Source organism: Lagopus leucura, unplaced genomic scaffold (assembly GCF_019238085.1).
Source record: "Lagopus leucura isolate 7727_CA_CO unplaced genomic scaffold, USGS_WTPT01 Super-Scaffold_100027, whole genome shotgun sequence".
Classification (NCBI taxonomy): domain Eukaryota; kingdom Metazoa; phylum Chordata; class Aves; order Galliformes; family Phasianidae; genus Lagopus; species Lagopus leucura.
The window spans coordinates 2,419,121-2,436,713 of record NW_024962278.1 but is presented as its reverse complement, the minus strand read 5'-3'; the positions used below and the strand labels follow the sequence as shown (position 1 = coordinate 2,436,713).

General features: G+C 42.6%; 1 protein-coding gene across 3 annotated transcripts in view; it reads right to left on the bottom strand.

The window, feature by feature from the left end:
- The window catches only part of SLIT3 (slit guidance ligand 3), a 472,709-nt gene that overhangs the window by 205,171 nt on the left and 249,945 nt on the right, over positions 1–17,593 (bottom strand). For all 3 annotated transcript variants that reach the window (XM_042880662.1, XM_042880663.1, XM_042880664.1), the window contains exon 6: positions 17,256–17,327. In XM_042880662.1, the coding sequence (XP_042736596.1) occupies positions 17,256–17,327 (72 nt within the window). The remainder of the gene's footprint in view (positions 1–17,255; positions 17,328–17,593) is intronic.

Sequence of the window (17,593 nt, the reverse complement as noted above, 5' to 3'; positions counted from 1 at the left end):
TGCTGGGTTCTATTTTCTTTGAAACAGGCTCTATGCATGTTCCATATAGCAACAAATCCATTACAGAACCAAAACTTTTAAAAATGAAAGACACGGGATGCTTCAATCCTCAATATAATATCAGCTGTCAGACAGACAAAGCTGTCTGAGGCTGTTTCTCCAGCAGGCCAGAGAACTGCAGGAACTCTGGAGAGCAGAGCAGCAAGGAGGGCTCTGGCTCCATGGGCTCTTCCCCATGGCACAAGGGATGCTCTGGGCACAGGGATGCACCGAGGGCTCCTGGCTGCACAGCTCCGTCCCAGTGCAGGGAGGGGTGCCCATGTAAGTGGGATGCAGCAAAGCGAGGTGTTATAACAAGGTGCTTTCTGAAAATCATGTCGAATCTGCTGTTTGCTTGTTTACACATCCTTGTTATCAATAATTTACTAAATGCAGTTTTGAGAGGAAAACTAGGGCTCTCGTGCCTTTAAGAGGCTTAGATGTTTTTAGCAAACATGAAAATTACATGATGAGATAGCGGCTGTGGCAGAGAGCAAATGCAATAGACCTTAGCAATTAGGAGAAGGTAAACTCACTCAAGGCCCAGACACCAGAAGCACCTCTTATATGTGGTTAGGAAAATGACAGAGCACAAAGGAATCTTGACATTTGATCTCAAGACATCTGTCCCCTCTAATAACACATATTACATTAGATTAATTCTATCACCTTCAGTCATACAACATCTTGAGATGTCTTCTAGATCTTACGACAAAAATCAGCAATAAGTAATGTCAGAACAGGGAGATGTGAGTAGAGACACAACAGTGTTGACCTTGTTCCGTGGTTGGAAAATTTGGGCAAAGCAGCAAAAATTCTTGTGATTTGATAGCTTAATTTTAAATGTGAAACGAGTATAAAGACCTAGAGGATGAATATCCAAACAGGGAAATGTTGTTGTGTTTATGAACTGTGGAATCTCAGCATAACACAACAACAAATTTGTCAATCAGATCATTTATAGCAAATCCTCTGGACTGCTGTTACAGAACATTTTGGTAAGAGATACTGGTTGATCCCAGTGCCTTCAAAGACAAAAAGTAGCCAGCTGATTCCAGAGAGGGAAGAACAAATGTGAGCATCTAGGTGCCCCATCTTGAGTTTTGGGTGTTTTATTATTTATTACTGTATTTTGTCATGATTGAACTCAATATCTCAACATGCAAGAAGTACTAGAGTAATAACTAACCCACAACCACTTGATCACAGTTTACCAACACCACATATTTCAAGATGCTGCATCAGTTTTAAATGACTCAGGTAGGGCCTTCCAGTCCTGATCCTGCATTGCACAGACTCCCAAGCTTCCTATGGGGCTACAAAAGGCAGGCTGTTTAATCCTTGTGAGGGCTTTGATTTTGGGATAAGCTGCACTTCAGGTGATGAGGGTATGGGGGTGCTCTGCTTCCATTTTTGTTTGTTTTTAAGCTTTTTATGCCTCCATCAGACACAGTCGTTGCTCACACTGATCAGACAACAGCAACTCTGTCTTTGAGGCATGAAAATTATTCTAGGTTGTAGGCCACTAAAAATACTCAAAGAAAAGTAAGAGCTTTTGATTACATTAAGACAGGGAACCACCTGGCTTAGCTGCAGCGTTCTTTTGCTCGCTGCCCACTTGTCTGGGCATTAGCAAAGTCAGAGGTTATGGGTTTTACTTGCAAGTGCTCCTAAATGGCTGAGGTCCAAAGGGAGCTCCAAATTCTCACTCCTCACTCTGATTACACCTTACTCTGTGATTCTCAGGCCTGCTGAAATAGAGGAAGAAGACCCATGTGCATATGCAACTCTGCTCTTAGGTCCGTTGCTTTCTTACTGGTATAAAACAGCAATGGGTACTATAAAAATATTTGAGATTTGTTGTGTAGCAGTTGCTTCACTGCACACACAACTTCCTGATCCTCTGGCTTTAAGTGTCTTCCTTCCTAACTGTTAGTTCTTAGTGATGTACTTTACAAGTCAGACTCGTAGCTGACTTGCAATCAATGCTAAATCAGCATATGGACAAGTTTAGGTGAGATGGCGCTAAATGTAGGAAACACATTAGAATTTATCCTGAAGCTTCTGAGCTTTAAAGGCATTTACATCAACTTCATGCTCTCTACTCAAGGCAATGAGTGCTCAGTGAAATTCCCACTGGAATTCATATTTACCCATAGTTACCCTGGGTATGCTGATAATGGTGCAAGCAAGCACTGAACTTGCTCCTTTGCTGTTGTTAGAAAGTGAGCATTGTCTGCAAACACAACAATACAAAAAAGCCAGCACTCCGGAGCCAGAGATGTTCCGTCTCCAAAAAGCAGTGACTGAGGAAGAGGCTCCAGGACCTGGAGAGGCTGTGCTCCTCCTTACCCACAAGATAGCAGAGGAGTGCAGGAGGCTCTTGTCACACAGACCCCAAAACATTAAGAATTTTTTTCTGTGAAGGGGGTAAGCTATGAGCAACTGAACGACGAAGAACATTTGACTGGAGGCTGCTCTGGGCTGTAACACTGTACACATTCAGCTGTAACTGCTGGACTCTGCTCTCCAAACTCAAAAGCTCTTATTTCAGATATGTGTGTTGCCATGTCCTGTCTGCTTCACAGTGAGGACCGCAGGGGAGGAGACCTCATTTCTGTCTGCATCCAGAGCCTGACCAGGCCCACCTGACTCATTATCAGCAGTGCTGGAGTCCACTCACAAAAATGCAACATTCACTGGGCAGTGACATATGAATCTAAAGATCTATCCATCTTTTTCCAGTACCGATCCAGGCTGAGATTAATCATCTCATGACACATGTAAAGAAGGTGTCACACAAAGTATGCCTTGGTGAGGTGTGCCCTCCGCTGCTACCCACTGCTTGGCCCAAACTCATCAAATCTGGAACATCTGTGCAACACCATCCCAGCAGCACAACAAACAAAAGCCTGCTTAACAGAGCATGCACAGAACAATAAAAGTTAAGAAAAGCAACCAGCTTCTAGACAGAAAGAATGTTAAAGAAAAGCCAATCAAAAGGAAACCTGGAAAAGATGTTAAGAAAAGAAAGCAAATAAATGACCTGATATATTAAATGGGACCCAAAAATAATGTTGCTCTTACTCATCTTGGGACCCAGCAATCACATCAATTTTGAAATACTTAGCAAAGTGCTATGGAAATACACCGCAAACTGTATCATAGTTGACACAAAAAGCCATTTTGTTTTATCGTTTCCAAGCCAGCCAAATTTATGTCATCTGAGAAATGTGTATCACCCAGGGTAAGGACAACAATCCATCCTGCAGATTTATGTTTACAAGCACTTTAATAAATGTTCCTATTTGAACATCCATACAAACCATAAGCATCCAGTATGTTTGGAGCACTACGTTCAGTTTTTGTGAGCAGATCTTTAACTTCCACAGTAATGTTTAACCAAAGCAGTGTGGCACTACTATACATCCTGCAGGAGCAGGGCACAGAGCATATGTGACAAGCCTTCCACATATTCACTAGGGAGTGTTTCTTTCCTCCTGCAAGAAACCATAGGACTATTTATTTAATTCACTAAAGCAAATGGTATTCATCTATTTTTGGCATTTATGTGATCGCTGTAGTACTGGAGAGCCTCACTCTTTAATACATTTATTCATTCTCCCTGCAGACGCACAGCTGTCAGCAGCACAATGAGGTTTTATAAAATTTCAGGAACTGAGTGCACCGCTTCCACTTCCACTTACCTACATCATTTCTAAATTAAAATGTGCTTCCCCAGCCTCAGGACATGTAAAATACCAACCCAGAGGAGAGAACGGGGTAAGTTTCTATCGGAACTGCTGAATGTCACTTATTGCAATGGACAATTATTGATAATGTTACTATTGTTGCATACCAAACTGATAAATATATAGGCAAAAATATGTCTAACAGCACTGACTTCTTACTGAATTGCAGCGCTTGAAAGTAAAAATACCTTCAAAAACCCTACTGATACTTGATATCATCCTGCACACTTGGTTCTTGGATAGAATGGAAAAGTAGCCAGGTAAAGAAGCCTTGCTCCTAGATTTCCTGATGGATCCCTGTTAGCCAGGAGAAACGAACTGCTGGGCAACAAATAGCTTAACCCTGGATCTAAAACTCCACAGTTTAGAAATCTGGTACGAAGGGACACCCACAGTCTGCAATACAACACATGCTGCCAAAATGAGACAACAGGTCACCTCCAGAGGGCTTAATTCCACCTTGCAGGACGCTCTGGTAAGTTGACTTTAAAGTCAGCATTTGACTACGAATGCACGAGCAGAAATGTGAAAGCTATTCAATTTAAACCAGCAAAGTCAGAATAATAAAATAACCATCCTTCATTCAAATTTTAAAAGGTGGTGGTTTATCATTGAAAAGATAGTCAGCACATCAAACTCATTTTTACAGCTTTTTAAAAATTTCCCTAGAAGTTACAGACTTCAGCCTTTTTGTCTGAACATAGGCTAGTTGTTGTGTGCTTCTTTTAAAGAAAAATATTTCATTTTAAAAAGTAATCACATCAACCTCCAGGTCACATTAGACATTGTGATTTCTTAAAAATAAATGGCTGCATGTCTAAGCTGTTCACTCACATTTACTTGGTAGCCTCTGAATAATGATTCTACAAAGCCAACAAAACTGAAGTCATGAACAGAGACCTAAAAGTAAACTTGATCCATTCAAACTTTGAAACATTTGTGCTGAGTGGCATGGTTTGTGTTGGTTTTTTTTTCCTCCTGATTGTAATCCATAAATCTGTTCATAGCAGACAGCTGCTTCCTCTGCCATGACTGCACCAACAAGAAGGAAATCTTGTGCAAGACAGCTTTCACTCTTAAGTAAGATCAGACAGCAGTTTGGGATGAAATGAGCATACCATTGCCTTAACTGACCCCTTAAAGAAATCTCAAGCATCTAATTCACTTTGAAATGTGAAAGCACTTACACAAAACAGAGAAGACCAAGCTTTCTCCCTCACAATCAAAGCAACGCACCTTCTATAAGTAGGTAAAGAGGGTACCTGCACAACCCTGGCTCCACTGCACCTCTCCCATCCTTCTCAGTCACTCCTGAGTGCTGCACACCCACTTGTGACAGCCTGCTGCAGGCCCCTCAGTAACCCCTAGTGACGCCCACCAGCTGCTGCACGAGGACTGGAAGAGTCACGGCTCCCAGCAGCCTGCAGCACAACGCTGAGAGCTAAAAGCAAGCAGCATCCCTCCCCCCCAATATACCCCACCACCAAAACTGCTCAGCCAAATGCGAGCCCTGGGTTTCAGGGAACCAACCGAAGCAACCCACAAAACCTTGCAGCAGCCACCTTCCAGCCAAACCTGGCTTTAAAGGCAGGACGGAACACAGCTGATGCTGCACAGGAGCTGAGCTGAAGTATATAAATAAAATGCAAAGGAAAGCAAAGGTAAAACTTGTGTATGGGGCTACGAAGGGGCCACAAAAGTAGAAAGAACTCAACCTCTTTCTAATACTGCCTCTCACGGCTGAAGGATCCTTTTACTACCACACGTCACATGAAACTGTTTTTAATATGCACAAAAAATGGCAGGGTTGGCTGCACTGAGAAGTGGACTGGGCTTGGGAATGCTGCAGGAATGCTGCAGGACTGAGCACAAACCCTCTGCATGTACAGCCCTCATGCACCACGCCAGAGCTCTACGGGAGCACATTAAGTTATCTGCTTAAATGAGAGTTAATTTATGACTTCTTTTTCTAGGGAAAAGAATCATTTTGTATTCTGGTCTGATTGTATTGTGGCTGCCTTATAAGCACCTTTTGACAGACAGGATATTGAGATGGAATTATACAGTGAAATAATCCCGATCACTGTTGAACGTCTCATGTTCCTTCCAAAGGAGGTCTGAGATCCTCACTTCCTCTGGTAAAACAAAAGAAAGGAAGAACTCCAGGTGTGAAACTAATGAACAAGAGCTGTGTGCACATTACCTCAGAGTTACAGCTCTGCTGTTGGAAACCAATTGAAAAAATAACTCCAAAGAGTACGGAGAACTGGAGTGGAGTTTACTTCCATATGAAGACAGAATTCTCTCATTTGTTCCTCTGACATTTATGGAACTAGCAAAGGATAAACAAAAGCAAAATTAGATCCCACGGGCTTTTGTTAGGAAAAAATAGTAGAGGAGAATGGCATTCTGTGGCAAAAATCAGCTGTGCAAATGGGACCATCATCTCAGGGCCGTTCCCAGTGCTGCTAGCCTACTTTTTTCCATCTGATCTTAAATAAAATAATTTTTATTGTTACCTACCTCAGAGGCATTTCATTAAGGCTAATATCAGATGTAAACCTAGACAATCAACATTACATTATTTCTATTAACCTCCAAACCCATTTGAGTGTCTGAGGATTCCTTCTATGCTTCGTTCAAGCTAGATCCCTATTTTACATTGGACATATTGAAAACACTGCAGATCCCAAGCACAAAAGCTTTTTAAAAAATTAAATAAAAGAAGAATCCTCCACTGGATCTCCACAATATCCATGCATGAGCAACCTGATCAAGCGTAGGGGTCCTTGCTCACTGCAGGGCATTGGACTGGATGACCTTTAAAGGACTCTTCCAACTCAAACGATTCTATGATTCAGTGTGATTTACACAATCTCAGCTGCACACACCCATGTATCAATACCTGCTGTATAAACACGGTAAACATATGTTCACCCCCCCCCCCCAAAAAAAAAAAAAAATTAAAAGTCTGTAAAATAAAATTATGCCGTTACAGTTGAAGTTTTGTTTTCCTCCAAAAACGTTTTCCTTTCAAGGCACAACAATCTCAGACTGAACTGAACTGCAGATGGCTTTGTTTTCCTAAGGCCCCTTTATCTCATGGATCCACCCAAGTGCACTACGTGAACGGTGAAGCCGTGTACCAGACTAAACGAGAAGCATAAGCATTCCCTTCTGCGCTTCCTATATGGCAAGAAATTGCACAGGCACTGCTGTTGTTTGCAGCCCTAGCCTGCTTGCACACAGGGGCTGCAGTGGGGGAAGCTGTGACTGCAGCACAGCAGCAGCCATGCTGGGGTAGGGGGAGCATGCATCTCATTCCATGGCCCAGGAGGAGCGGGGCCTCTATTTCCCTGATCAATTACTGGAATTAATTTTTGAACCTAAGTCAAACCCTCCTGGGGAAAACAAGAATTCATCGACTAGTTTGCATCAGGTTTTCATCACTGAAATTTACACAATTTAAAATAACATCTGTATTATCCAAAAAAAGTAATGCGGGAGCTTTAAGAATTAAGGGAGTTTTATTCACCCGGAAAGGTACAATAAATCCGTGAGTACTTTTGCCTGTTTACAAGATGAAAAATCAAAACTTAATCCCAACGAAATGGTAAAACAGCTTCAGAGCAGGGACACGTGCAGCATCTCTGTCTCAAAACCCAAACCATTGCCTCTCCCACCAACTGCAAGCAGCAGCCCGGCACTCCTTGTCCTGCACAGGAGGGCTCCTGCAGCAGCAGCCCTGCCCTCCCTGCATCAAAACCTGTTCTGGGTGGAGAGGGGAAGAAGACTCAGATTGTGGCTTCACCTTCCGTCTGACTGGAAGGGTCAAGAGGAGAATGCAAACTTTATTCTGGTGGTGGATGGTATTCAGAGCCCCCATTTATTCATGGGTGCTGCCCTGCAATGCTGTTGCTGTGCTGCTTTGGCTTAGAGACGACACGCTCTGACCTCGCTGTGCCCAGCACTGCACCAGAATAACTCAACACAAAAGGTTTGCATTAAATGTAATGAAGCAGATGACAAAATCAATAAACCTGGAGTGGTGCGGCTATCATAAAAATGATGTAAATTCAGAGTTCACAGTGGTTATGAAGCTATTTAGGATTATAATTAAAACCAGCACTTTTTTTTTTTTTTCAGAATAAAAGCTCCTTTGACAATCATAGATGAATGCTACAGGAAATTTTCAACAAATGCATTCAGAATTAAGAAATGGCACAAAGACAGCATAAATTACCCAAAGATAAACTGTAGGTGTAGGCTAGCCTAAACAAGTACAAAATAAAGAAAATTTGATTTTCATCCTTTTTCAACTGATGTCACAAGCCATTTTAATCAAGTTTTATATCAAAAGGACAGTAAGAATACCACATAGCCCGCTTTTAAATCGTGGTATTTTCTGGAGTTAATTTCTGTCAAAGAGACTTCTACAAGAGCATTAAAACAAAAAAGGGCCAAATCTGCTATCCATTATTCTCCATCAGAAAGCAGCACTGCAGCACGGATGCTGCGTCAAAAATGTATCTATGCTTATTAGGATGAACAACAACAAGTCCAGAAAACGGCATGCAGTGCTCAGCAAAGTGTGCTTCGTCCCTGCAAGCATCCACAGCCACATCGGCTTTTGGTAGCTGACCCCAGCCCTGATCACAGACCTCACTCTGGCTCAGGGCTGAGCCTGAGCTCCTCATACAGCAGCAAGGAGCTCGATCCCACTGCTGGGCCGTGGGCACAGCTTTGCTGGTGGCTGCCACATGGAGCCCTGCTGCTGCTGAGCCACCTGCAGCACTGTGAGACCAACCGCTGCAGGAGAAGGCAATGCAGTACAGAACACAAAGCATCGGAATGACCAGAACTGAATCTGAAGTAGATTCTGCTCCGCTTAGGTCTGTATGGTACGCTTGTCTGTCCTGAGGGCAGCATTAGGATTTTACCATGTGAAGAAGGAAAGGCGCAGCCTTCAGATGATGTTTAAAACACATTTCTCAAAAATAAAAAATAAGATTGCTATTTATGCTTGTCTGAAGCTGATAAGGAATAATTAAACATCTGCGCTTTGCCTAAAATTGATGTCTGTTACAGTGAAAATGCTGCACACAAAAGTAGAGTGAATCGAAATGACATGCAGCTGTATTGGAGGTGCTCAGCTCTGATTATCATCAAAATATTCATTTTTGAAAAATATTAAATATCATCATGTTAAATGCCATCAATTAAATGCCATTTCCTAGGCTGTGATGTACCATAGGCTTATGTACTTCTATTTTATCACTAGAGCACACTTAGGAGGTATTTCAGTTTTTATTTATCTGGCATTTTACTAAGGTGAAGCAACCTTTAGAGTGTGGAAATTTGTTTCTTGGGAGCGACGCTTTGGCTTTCAGGAGTTGTTGGTGACAGATCCCTCATGGCTGCTCAAATCACGACTGCGGGCATCCACAGAACAAAGACACCTGAACTGCAATGGCACAGCAGAACAGAGCCGACAGCCAGCCCACCTAATGCAGGTGTTTTCATTTACAAAACATCACTGGTGTGTTTTCCAATCTGTGAAATCAATCTCAAGTGAGGTACAAATGGTAGTTTAGCGCATTCAACAGATTTCAGATCATTCTGTGCTCGTGCGCCCACCTGGTGTTTTATTTATTAGCTAGAGACATGGGAAAGGGATTACATAACCTAAAATGTGTTTTAAAAATGCAAGCTTGGTCTGATCACACTACCAAATGCAACATACGTTTAAATACTTCATGAAATGGATCTGGAGTTTTCCAGTGTTGATCAGGAGTGTTGCAGAGCTTGCAGCTTATTGCTCTGCAGACATTTCTGCCACTGCGCCTTTGTGCACTTGGGACCATCTCAAATTCTTCAGGAGCAGGGAAAGCACAGCATTCCCCTGGGCAGCCCTGCTCTCAGGAGTGTCCTGCAGTGCGGGACTGGCCCCTGCAGCTCAACACATGGAGAGATGACCAAGCACTGCTGCAGAGCCTGCACAGAAATGGTCTCTCACAAGTGAAATAACACACCAGGTCCAAGACTACTGCCAAACCAGCACCTCTTCATACCAGCGAACAGTGCAAAAACCCCACAAAACTTCTCCCCAGGAGGCAATTCTGAAGAATGATGAGCCCTTACGGTGTGAAAAGAGATGCTAGCAAACGTGCCAAGATTGTAACAGCACTTGGAAAAAATAATACTGCTTGGCCATCGCAATAATCTGGTAGAAAGCACAGCTATTTAGAAGGCACTCTTCAGAAGCAGCTTTGATGCCTCTGATGTAAATGGGACAGGGTGGGCAGTACGGCAGCTTCAGCTGGGGACTGACACAGCAGTGCACTTCCTCCCTCCATCTCCTGCCTGCCACAAGTCAGGCTGCACAGCATTCAGATTCTCTTCACTTTTTGCCTCCAAGTTTTACTATAACGTAGGACAAGAGAACTTATTTAGAAAGATCAGGGTAGGTAGATTTTAAAGGTTAGTGATTCAGAATGGAATAAGCTGGAAGAGAGGAAAGCCCTGTGTGTCAAGCTGCCCTCAGGCAGTACAGCGAGCAGCGGCTCCCCAAGCAAAACTGTGCTAGCAGCTGGGGTCAGTCCCTGCAAAGACGGGCACAGCCCTGGGGACACAAGGCCTGCCTGAGGATGGCCCTGTGCATGGGACTGAGCAGAGATAACATCGTGAGCACAAAGCATCCCGACTCAGAATCTCTGCTTGGTTGGTTTTGCATATCTCACCTTAAGTGCATGCTGCATTGTGGAGCGAACATGCGCGTGCATTTCAATCAATCATATCTTTTAAATGAGATAATTGTGAAATATATGCATTTTGCATTCATTATAAGGAGTAGAACAGATGGCAAAGGCTCAATCTAATCTATTCATAAAATTAACTTACGCTGTAGGTGATGTTTTTCCATAGAAAGTGGAAAGTTGGTAACGTGTTATTTTAATGTTATAATAATATTGCATCACAATGGAACTTCTAGGAAAGTGAAGGCGATGGCCGCAGCGATACCGCCTGAATTCATTACAGTCACTATCACAATGAATACCAATTACAGGAGATAGAAAGGAGGACGTTGCTGGAATACATTGAGCACAGTGTGAATTTACAAATAAGGAGGACGAAAATTGTTTACAAATTATTCTGGTTAAGGTAATGCGATCTTTTCACCCTCTATAGAGTGCAAGGGGCCTGACTCTGACAAGTACTTCCAAATTGCTGATGGTGCTTCAATACCTCCGAACTGTTATGCCAGCTCTGAAAACACTCAAAAATACCCACTGAGATCAAAGCAACCTGAAATTTGTTCCAAAAGAGAAAAAAATATTTATGTATAGGTTTTAAAAATATCCTGTGCCTCCTTCACATCATCAGGCACATCATCAGGTACCAACGCCTGCTGCTCAGCCCGTCCAACGACACATAAGCAATCCAACATCAATAGTTGATTCTCCTCCTGCCATTCACTGCTTTGACTGAGGTTAAGCACAGACTGCAGTAGAACTCATTGCAGATTTTACACCAAACAAGTGGGAAATATTGCCAACTTTTTATCTCCCTCTTTTAATTCTGCTTTATTGCAAACAGCAACAGTAAAACTGAGACTCTACACAAATGTCTTGAAAGCAGAGCCAGGAATTTTGGAGGGCTCAGGACAATGGCTTCCTTTGGGAACCCAGTCCAAAGCAGGTTAAGCTTCTAGTGTCACATTTCATTGATATATCTTGTGTATTTACATACAGCAAATAATTCACCATCACTTTCTTTCTACTAGGGAAATGGCTACACACATCAATCATCATTTCCTTAGGCCTATTCATTATTTTAACTAATTTGACGGGTATATTTAATTATTTCTATCCTATAGCTGACTAGCGAATATGAGAAATATGATCTGCAGTGCAGGGTTGCAGTAGAACATTTTTGGTTTGTGTAAGTGAATGCAAAATACCTCTCAACATAAAGAGCAAATTCAGCTTTTTCCAAAACCTGAATGTGCAATCTAGATGTTTAATTTCTGTAAAAGTCATATGGATCAATGGTAATAGCAGGTGCAGGCAGAATTGAGGGCATCTTCCAAGAAAAGCCATTTAGCAATAGTTACAATAGTATTTTACAGTACTCATATAGCTCCAATTTTTATGTTGCATAGGTAATGTAAGTACTTGGAAAATAAATAGACGTACAGAGATGGTCAATGCTACATATGTGGTGACATATATCTGCGTATTTTAGAAATACTAAATGCTGAATTTTGTCCTCAAATGGAACCTTTAGGGCTATGAAGCAGATTATCCCCAATTTCTCAAGCGATCCCAGAGTAGAAGGAAAGCAGCTTCCAGGCCCAGTAACATGAACTATTATGCAATGTACAACTGTGAAATATTTAGACACGTGCAAGAAGCCCATATTAACATGATAGATGAACCTGTCAGCTTGTGCTTTTCTGCATCCCACTGCTACAAAATTCTGCCTTTTAGTAAAAGCCTATAAAAGGAAAAAGACAGAAGATGGGAATTCTATTGAACAAGAAATGACAGCAGCTCCTCCTCAAAGAAGTGCATGACTCGGTGGGTGAGGGTGGCCCCAGCTCCCCTGCACTCAGCTGCAGGCATTCTCCCCTACAGTGTATGTGTACACTGGCTTTCCTTTCAGGAATGCAGACAGTCTTGCTTGCAGGAAGATGCTGACATGCAGAAGGGCACCTTACACAGCACAGTTTGAGCTGCCCTACCTGGCCCTGCAGCAGCTCCCTGATGCGGCGCATGGGGGCTGCACAGACACAGCCACTGACTGCAAGTAAACACACTCTGTCTGTCCAGGATATCCCTCTCCACTCTCCCTGTTTACAGAAGTGGCTTTTCCTTTAGCCTGAAAGGTGCAGGATGGGAATGGGTGGCACAGGAGCAAAGGCTTTGGAAAGCACGCAGTGGGTCTGCTGCTGCTTCAGATTCAGACAGTTCTCTACTTGAGGGGAAATCTATTGATTTTCCCTACTGCAGTGCTGCAAACAGAGGAAAAACTTCTGCCAGCAGATAACAAAAGGGCAGCGACTTGTTAGGATCTGCTAGATCTGCCCTGCACATTTCTTACGGGGCAGTACCAAGTCCCAGTATCACCATTTCTCCAGGAATCATGTGCTTTGTGACCCCACACAGCTCGGAGCCCAACAAGAGCACAGAGCAGGAAGAAGCAGGAGCACGCGGCCTGTAGGTACTGGCAACACCTGGCAACACAGGCACTGCTGCTGGGAACCTCTGTCTGAGCCACCTCCTCTACCTATTGCGGGAATGCAAGAATGCCTCAGCAGAGAAATGCTCGTCTGGGTGCCAAGATATGATACATGCAGAAACTCAGGCAGTGGCTTAATATATTTTTGTGACGGAAGGCTGCAGCTGATAGTGCTGCGTTAGCCCAAAGCTCAACAAGACCCAGATCCACATGCTTTAATTCTAGAAATAAGTGTGCTTACTCAGGGCTAGAGTCCTGCAAGAAACATTTCCTGCTCTCTAGGTAATAGCTAACAGAAATTGAACACAGGTGTGCTCTGCAGCCTGGCCCTCTCCTGCCCTTGCTCCTTTAGTTCTTTATCAGAGCAGTGAGCGCAATTTATGCATCGATTCTACAATACTTTCAAAGTGTCAATTCACTCCAAATTCCCATATAAATGGACTGTTGTAATGGACATTGTGTGTTCCTGAGACTTGCTAAACGCCACATAATTACTTCTATGTTTTAATTAGAAAAAGACTTGCTAACTTATTCTTGCTGTGTGCAGATTCTTCTTTGGCATTTCATAGTTAAACAGCAGAAAACACTTCATATGAAAATAGTTCACACAACTAAACATGGCCCTCTTGGGAATTTTAACATCACTTCACCAGGAGCTGCTTTGTCTTGTGCAAGACACTGCCCTCTGTGACACAAAAAAGCTCTTCTTTAGCATAGACCTTAGTAAGACTACTTCTGGGCTCTCTATACCGCTAAGAGAATGAGATGAAAACCTTTTACCATTTAAAATGAAATGCATGGTGAAAAATATCCTGACACACTGCCTTCTCCAACATTTCATTTTATATTTTCTATCATCTTAGATTTTATTTCTTAATGGCCAAACCGTATTGTACTGTACCAGTCCTGCAGTGCTGCTGCTAGAGGAACCTCGCCATCTCACTTTCATTCTCCAGCACATGCAGCAGCCTTTACTTGGCATTTGTTCAGTCAGTGTTTTTACACCAATATGCTCCAGGTGGAAACACCTGCTGTCTGTGCTGCCTGTTGCAATGGCCACGCTGAGACAGGGCAGCTCTTGCTGGGCTTGCAGATAGCACTCACCCTAATTTACAGGGAGCCCCTGCACTGTGTATTTCAGAGCCAATATCCAAAGGGACTTCATGCCCTGCCTCAGGCTCCCATAACAACTTCTCTGCAACTGTCTGTGAGTGGAAACTTTCCAAACTGCGCTTAAAAACAGTCTTAATTGGGATACTTTAATGGTCCATCAATTGCTGTGTTCTCACTGCAGTATCTACAGAGGTATTGTTTCTGTATAATGTTGGCACTTTTTTATTTTCAAAGAATCTGGAAGAACTTGAGACCACGTTAAATATTAAGCCATGAGAACAGAGACAATTCAGAGCCAATCTTTTCCTACATGAGTTTTAAAGATTGATTGGAAAGGGCAGTGTGAAAGAACATGTGACTGACTGCTTCTCATGTCTAAGTCTCCAAGATCCCTCAAAAACATGCCTCAAAGGCTGAAGGAACTCTGAGACAGAGCAATAAATCTGCAAAGTGATAACCAGAGAAAACAGCCAAGCCTGCTGCTGTCACATCAGAGCATCTGTGTCAGAGAGGCTCCCGGTGCAGGTGCTGGAGCAGCTGAGTGGCACTGAGGGACAGAGGCCTGCTCTCTCCCACCAGGTGCTCAAGCAGTCACGCTCATTGGTACGATCATTCCTGCAGCTCCAAAGGGAGCATTTTGGCTGCCAAACTGAGATGGAGAATGGGAACTGGCACGTTGAACCTTTCTGCTTACAGCTTTAAATATTAACTTGGTTCAGCTTGCATCACAGCCTCACAGTTACTGCTGCAGAAACAGTAACACGTTTCCAGGAGTGAGTTGGCTCAAGATTTTGTCACATTCTTCTCAGCTACTCATAGGCAACTGGTATATGGCTGGAAGCAACAGTCATCTAGTGAACCATCCTGGACACAACATTCATATGTTAATCATCGAGAAAAGTGAGTACAGATCTTAGTGAAGCTGTGGAGAAGTCTGCTTCCCATTGTAACAAACAGGACTGGGGATCCGATGAGCAGATCCATTCATTAGAGCACTGGGCTCTGCTGAGCTGGAGGTTGAACAAAATGACCTCCAGAAGCAGCTCCCAACCATGATAACATCTGTATTCCTGAAAGATGGAAAGTGTGACTACAAGAAAGCAAGTCTGATTCCGTGTCTTTTACAGCAAAATAATAGATACTGCCTAACGTGACAATCACAATTTTTATTAAAGCTTTAGATCCTGACATTTATAGAGTGCCTCTAAGTACTGCAGCCAGCCATCCCTTGATATCAGCTCATGGAAAGGTGAGACCCTGATTCCTTCTGTGCTGAGGCTGGGTGTGTAAATCAAAGAACACCTGTGATTTTTCTGACATCTCACCAGAGAGGAGTAAATCAACTCTGAATGTGAACTTTGCTATTTTAAATGAAGCTAGAGAACTAACAGTGAATTATGGCTGGGAAAGCTAGACTTTCTGAAACAAAACACTATCTATTGTTCCTTTACACAGAGTAAGTAAAGTTCATGCTAACATAAGTGCCATGCTTCTGTCTAAAATCCACACGCTTCTTCCCCCTATAAACAATATTTTCCAGTGTTTTCTCTCCTCTTTCACTGTACTTTAAAAACCAGATCCATTCACATAGGTCCTCTGATGCTCACCCACTGAGGAGGAACACTAAAGCCAAGGCTTAGATGAATTTAGCCTACTTCTTACGATATGATTTCTCTTGACGAGTTTCAGGAAAAAAGCCACTCTGCCTGGGTAGCAAAACTCCCTTCTGCACAGAGACAAGTAACAAACACTGAAGAATCATAAGCCTGACAGCCCAATACCTGCAGAAACAGCTGTTAGTTACATGACGTAAAAATCCTCACACCCTCCTTGTGCCAACCAACATATGTTAGGAACCTTGCACAGAGCTCAGAGGGAGCTGGAGTGTCTCACAACATTGCTCCTGTGCCTATTTTTTCTGGTCTGGGGGAGGTAAGGTGCAGCTTTTCTTTTGTAATACAGTCTCCTTTCCACTATCCCCATGATGTGATATAATCATTACTGGATGAAGTGCCAGAACTGCACTTTGCCCTTGGATGCAGATGTGATGCTCTGATTCACATCCACTGCCCTTAATGGTTTCTGTGCTGCCCAAAGAAAAAAAAATCATGTAGGCATTTAAGAGGTTAATTGGGCAAAGAAATGAAGACAAAGCATAAGTATGTCACAGTTCATTAGAAGTGTTTTCTTTTACATTTCCAGCATATTTTTATACTATGTAAACTAAAAAAAAATAATAATTAAAAAAATCACGCTATTTACCCTGTGCTTACTGCATTTAACATGGTGGGGGCTCAGACTTCAGCTGGACAGTGAGCTGTGGTAACACTACTAATACTGATGGCCCTGAAATGGCTCTGAGAGTGGCTCTGTTTTCTCAGGAAACCCTGGGTTTCTGCCAACGTGCTGCCTGTTATTTCCTTTTTCAATTTACTGTGTGTTGACTCTAATGATGCACTTGTGTGTGTGTGCAGGTGTGCACCTAAATGCATTTCTGATATGTAACATACAAGTAACTTGGAATCATACAGTTGAAAGTCTTTGTTTACACATTTATATAACTATGCCAAGTTAAGGCAAACAAGATTTGTTAGCACCAACAGTAAAACCCACTGTTCATCCTGTAATTGCTTTTAAAAATTATTTTTGTTTTCAATACTGACTGTCAAAGGAAGAACAGCTAACTTCTCATATGTCTTTTCATCTCTGGAAATATGTGCTCAGCTCCTGTGTCTGTGTGCCATATTTGCTTCCTAGTAACAGAGTGATAGCACGAGAAATTTCAGCTAAGTGAAATAATTTGATTTTGCTCCCAAATTCTATCATATCATTTCCTATGCATATCTTCTTCAATGTTGGGACCATGATTTCACCAGATTTTGCAGCAGAATACTTCAGGGAGAAGAAAAAGCCTTTAAGTACTCTACTTTCTTTGCTCAGAACTTCCCTGGGTGTTTTGTACACTGTGTGGGGCAAAGCAGCATGCAGGAGCACACAGCAGGGCCCTCTGCATAGCACACGCTGACCATGGTGTGCTCAAACAAACAGCAACAGCCAGAGGTAACCAGGGAGAACTTCTGCACCACAAATACTAATGAAGTTGTTACTTACAAGTTCTTCACATCAATGATTCCTCGAAAGGCCTTTCTAGGGATTCCTTTTATCTGGTTTTCACTGAGGTCTCTGAATAAGGGAAAAGAAAAAGAAAAGAAAAAGCATTTTTGTTAACAAAGGGAATGTACTTCTCAAATCTACGTGACATAATGGAACAAAGCTTGCTTGGAAAAGGAGATGTTTCTGGGTCTGTTACACCGTAACACTTCCCTTTGTCTTCTTAGAGGTCTGTGGCATGAGCTGAAATAACTCTCCAACCAGAACTACCAGAGTTTGAGAGAGCAAACGTTCAGAAAATAGCACTCAGATATGCATGATGTGCACAACTCCGTGAT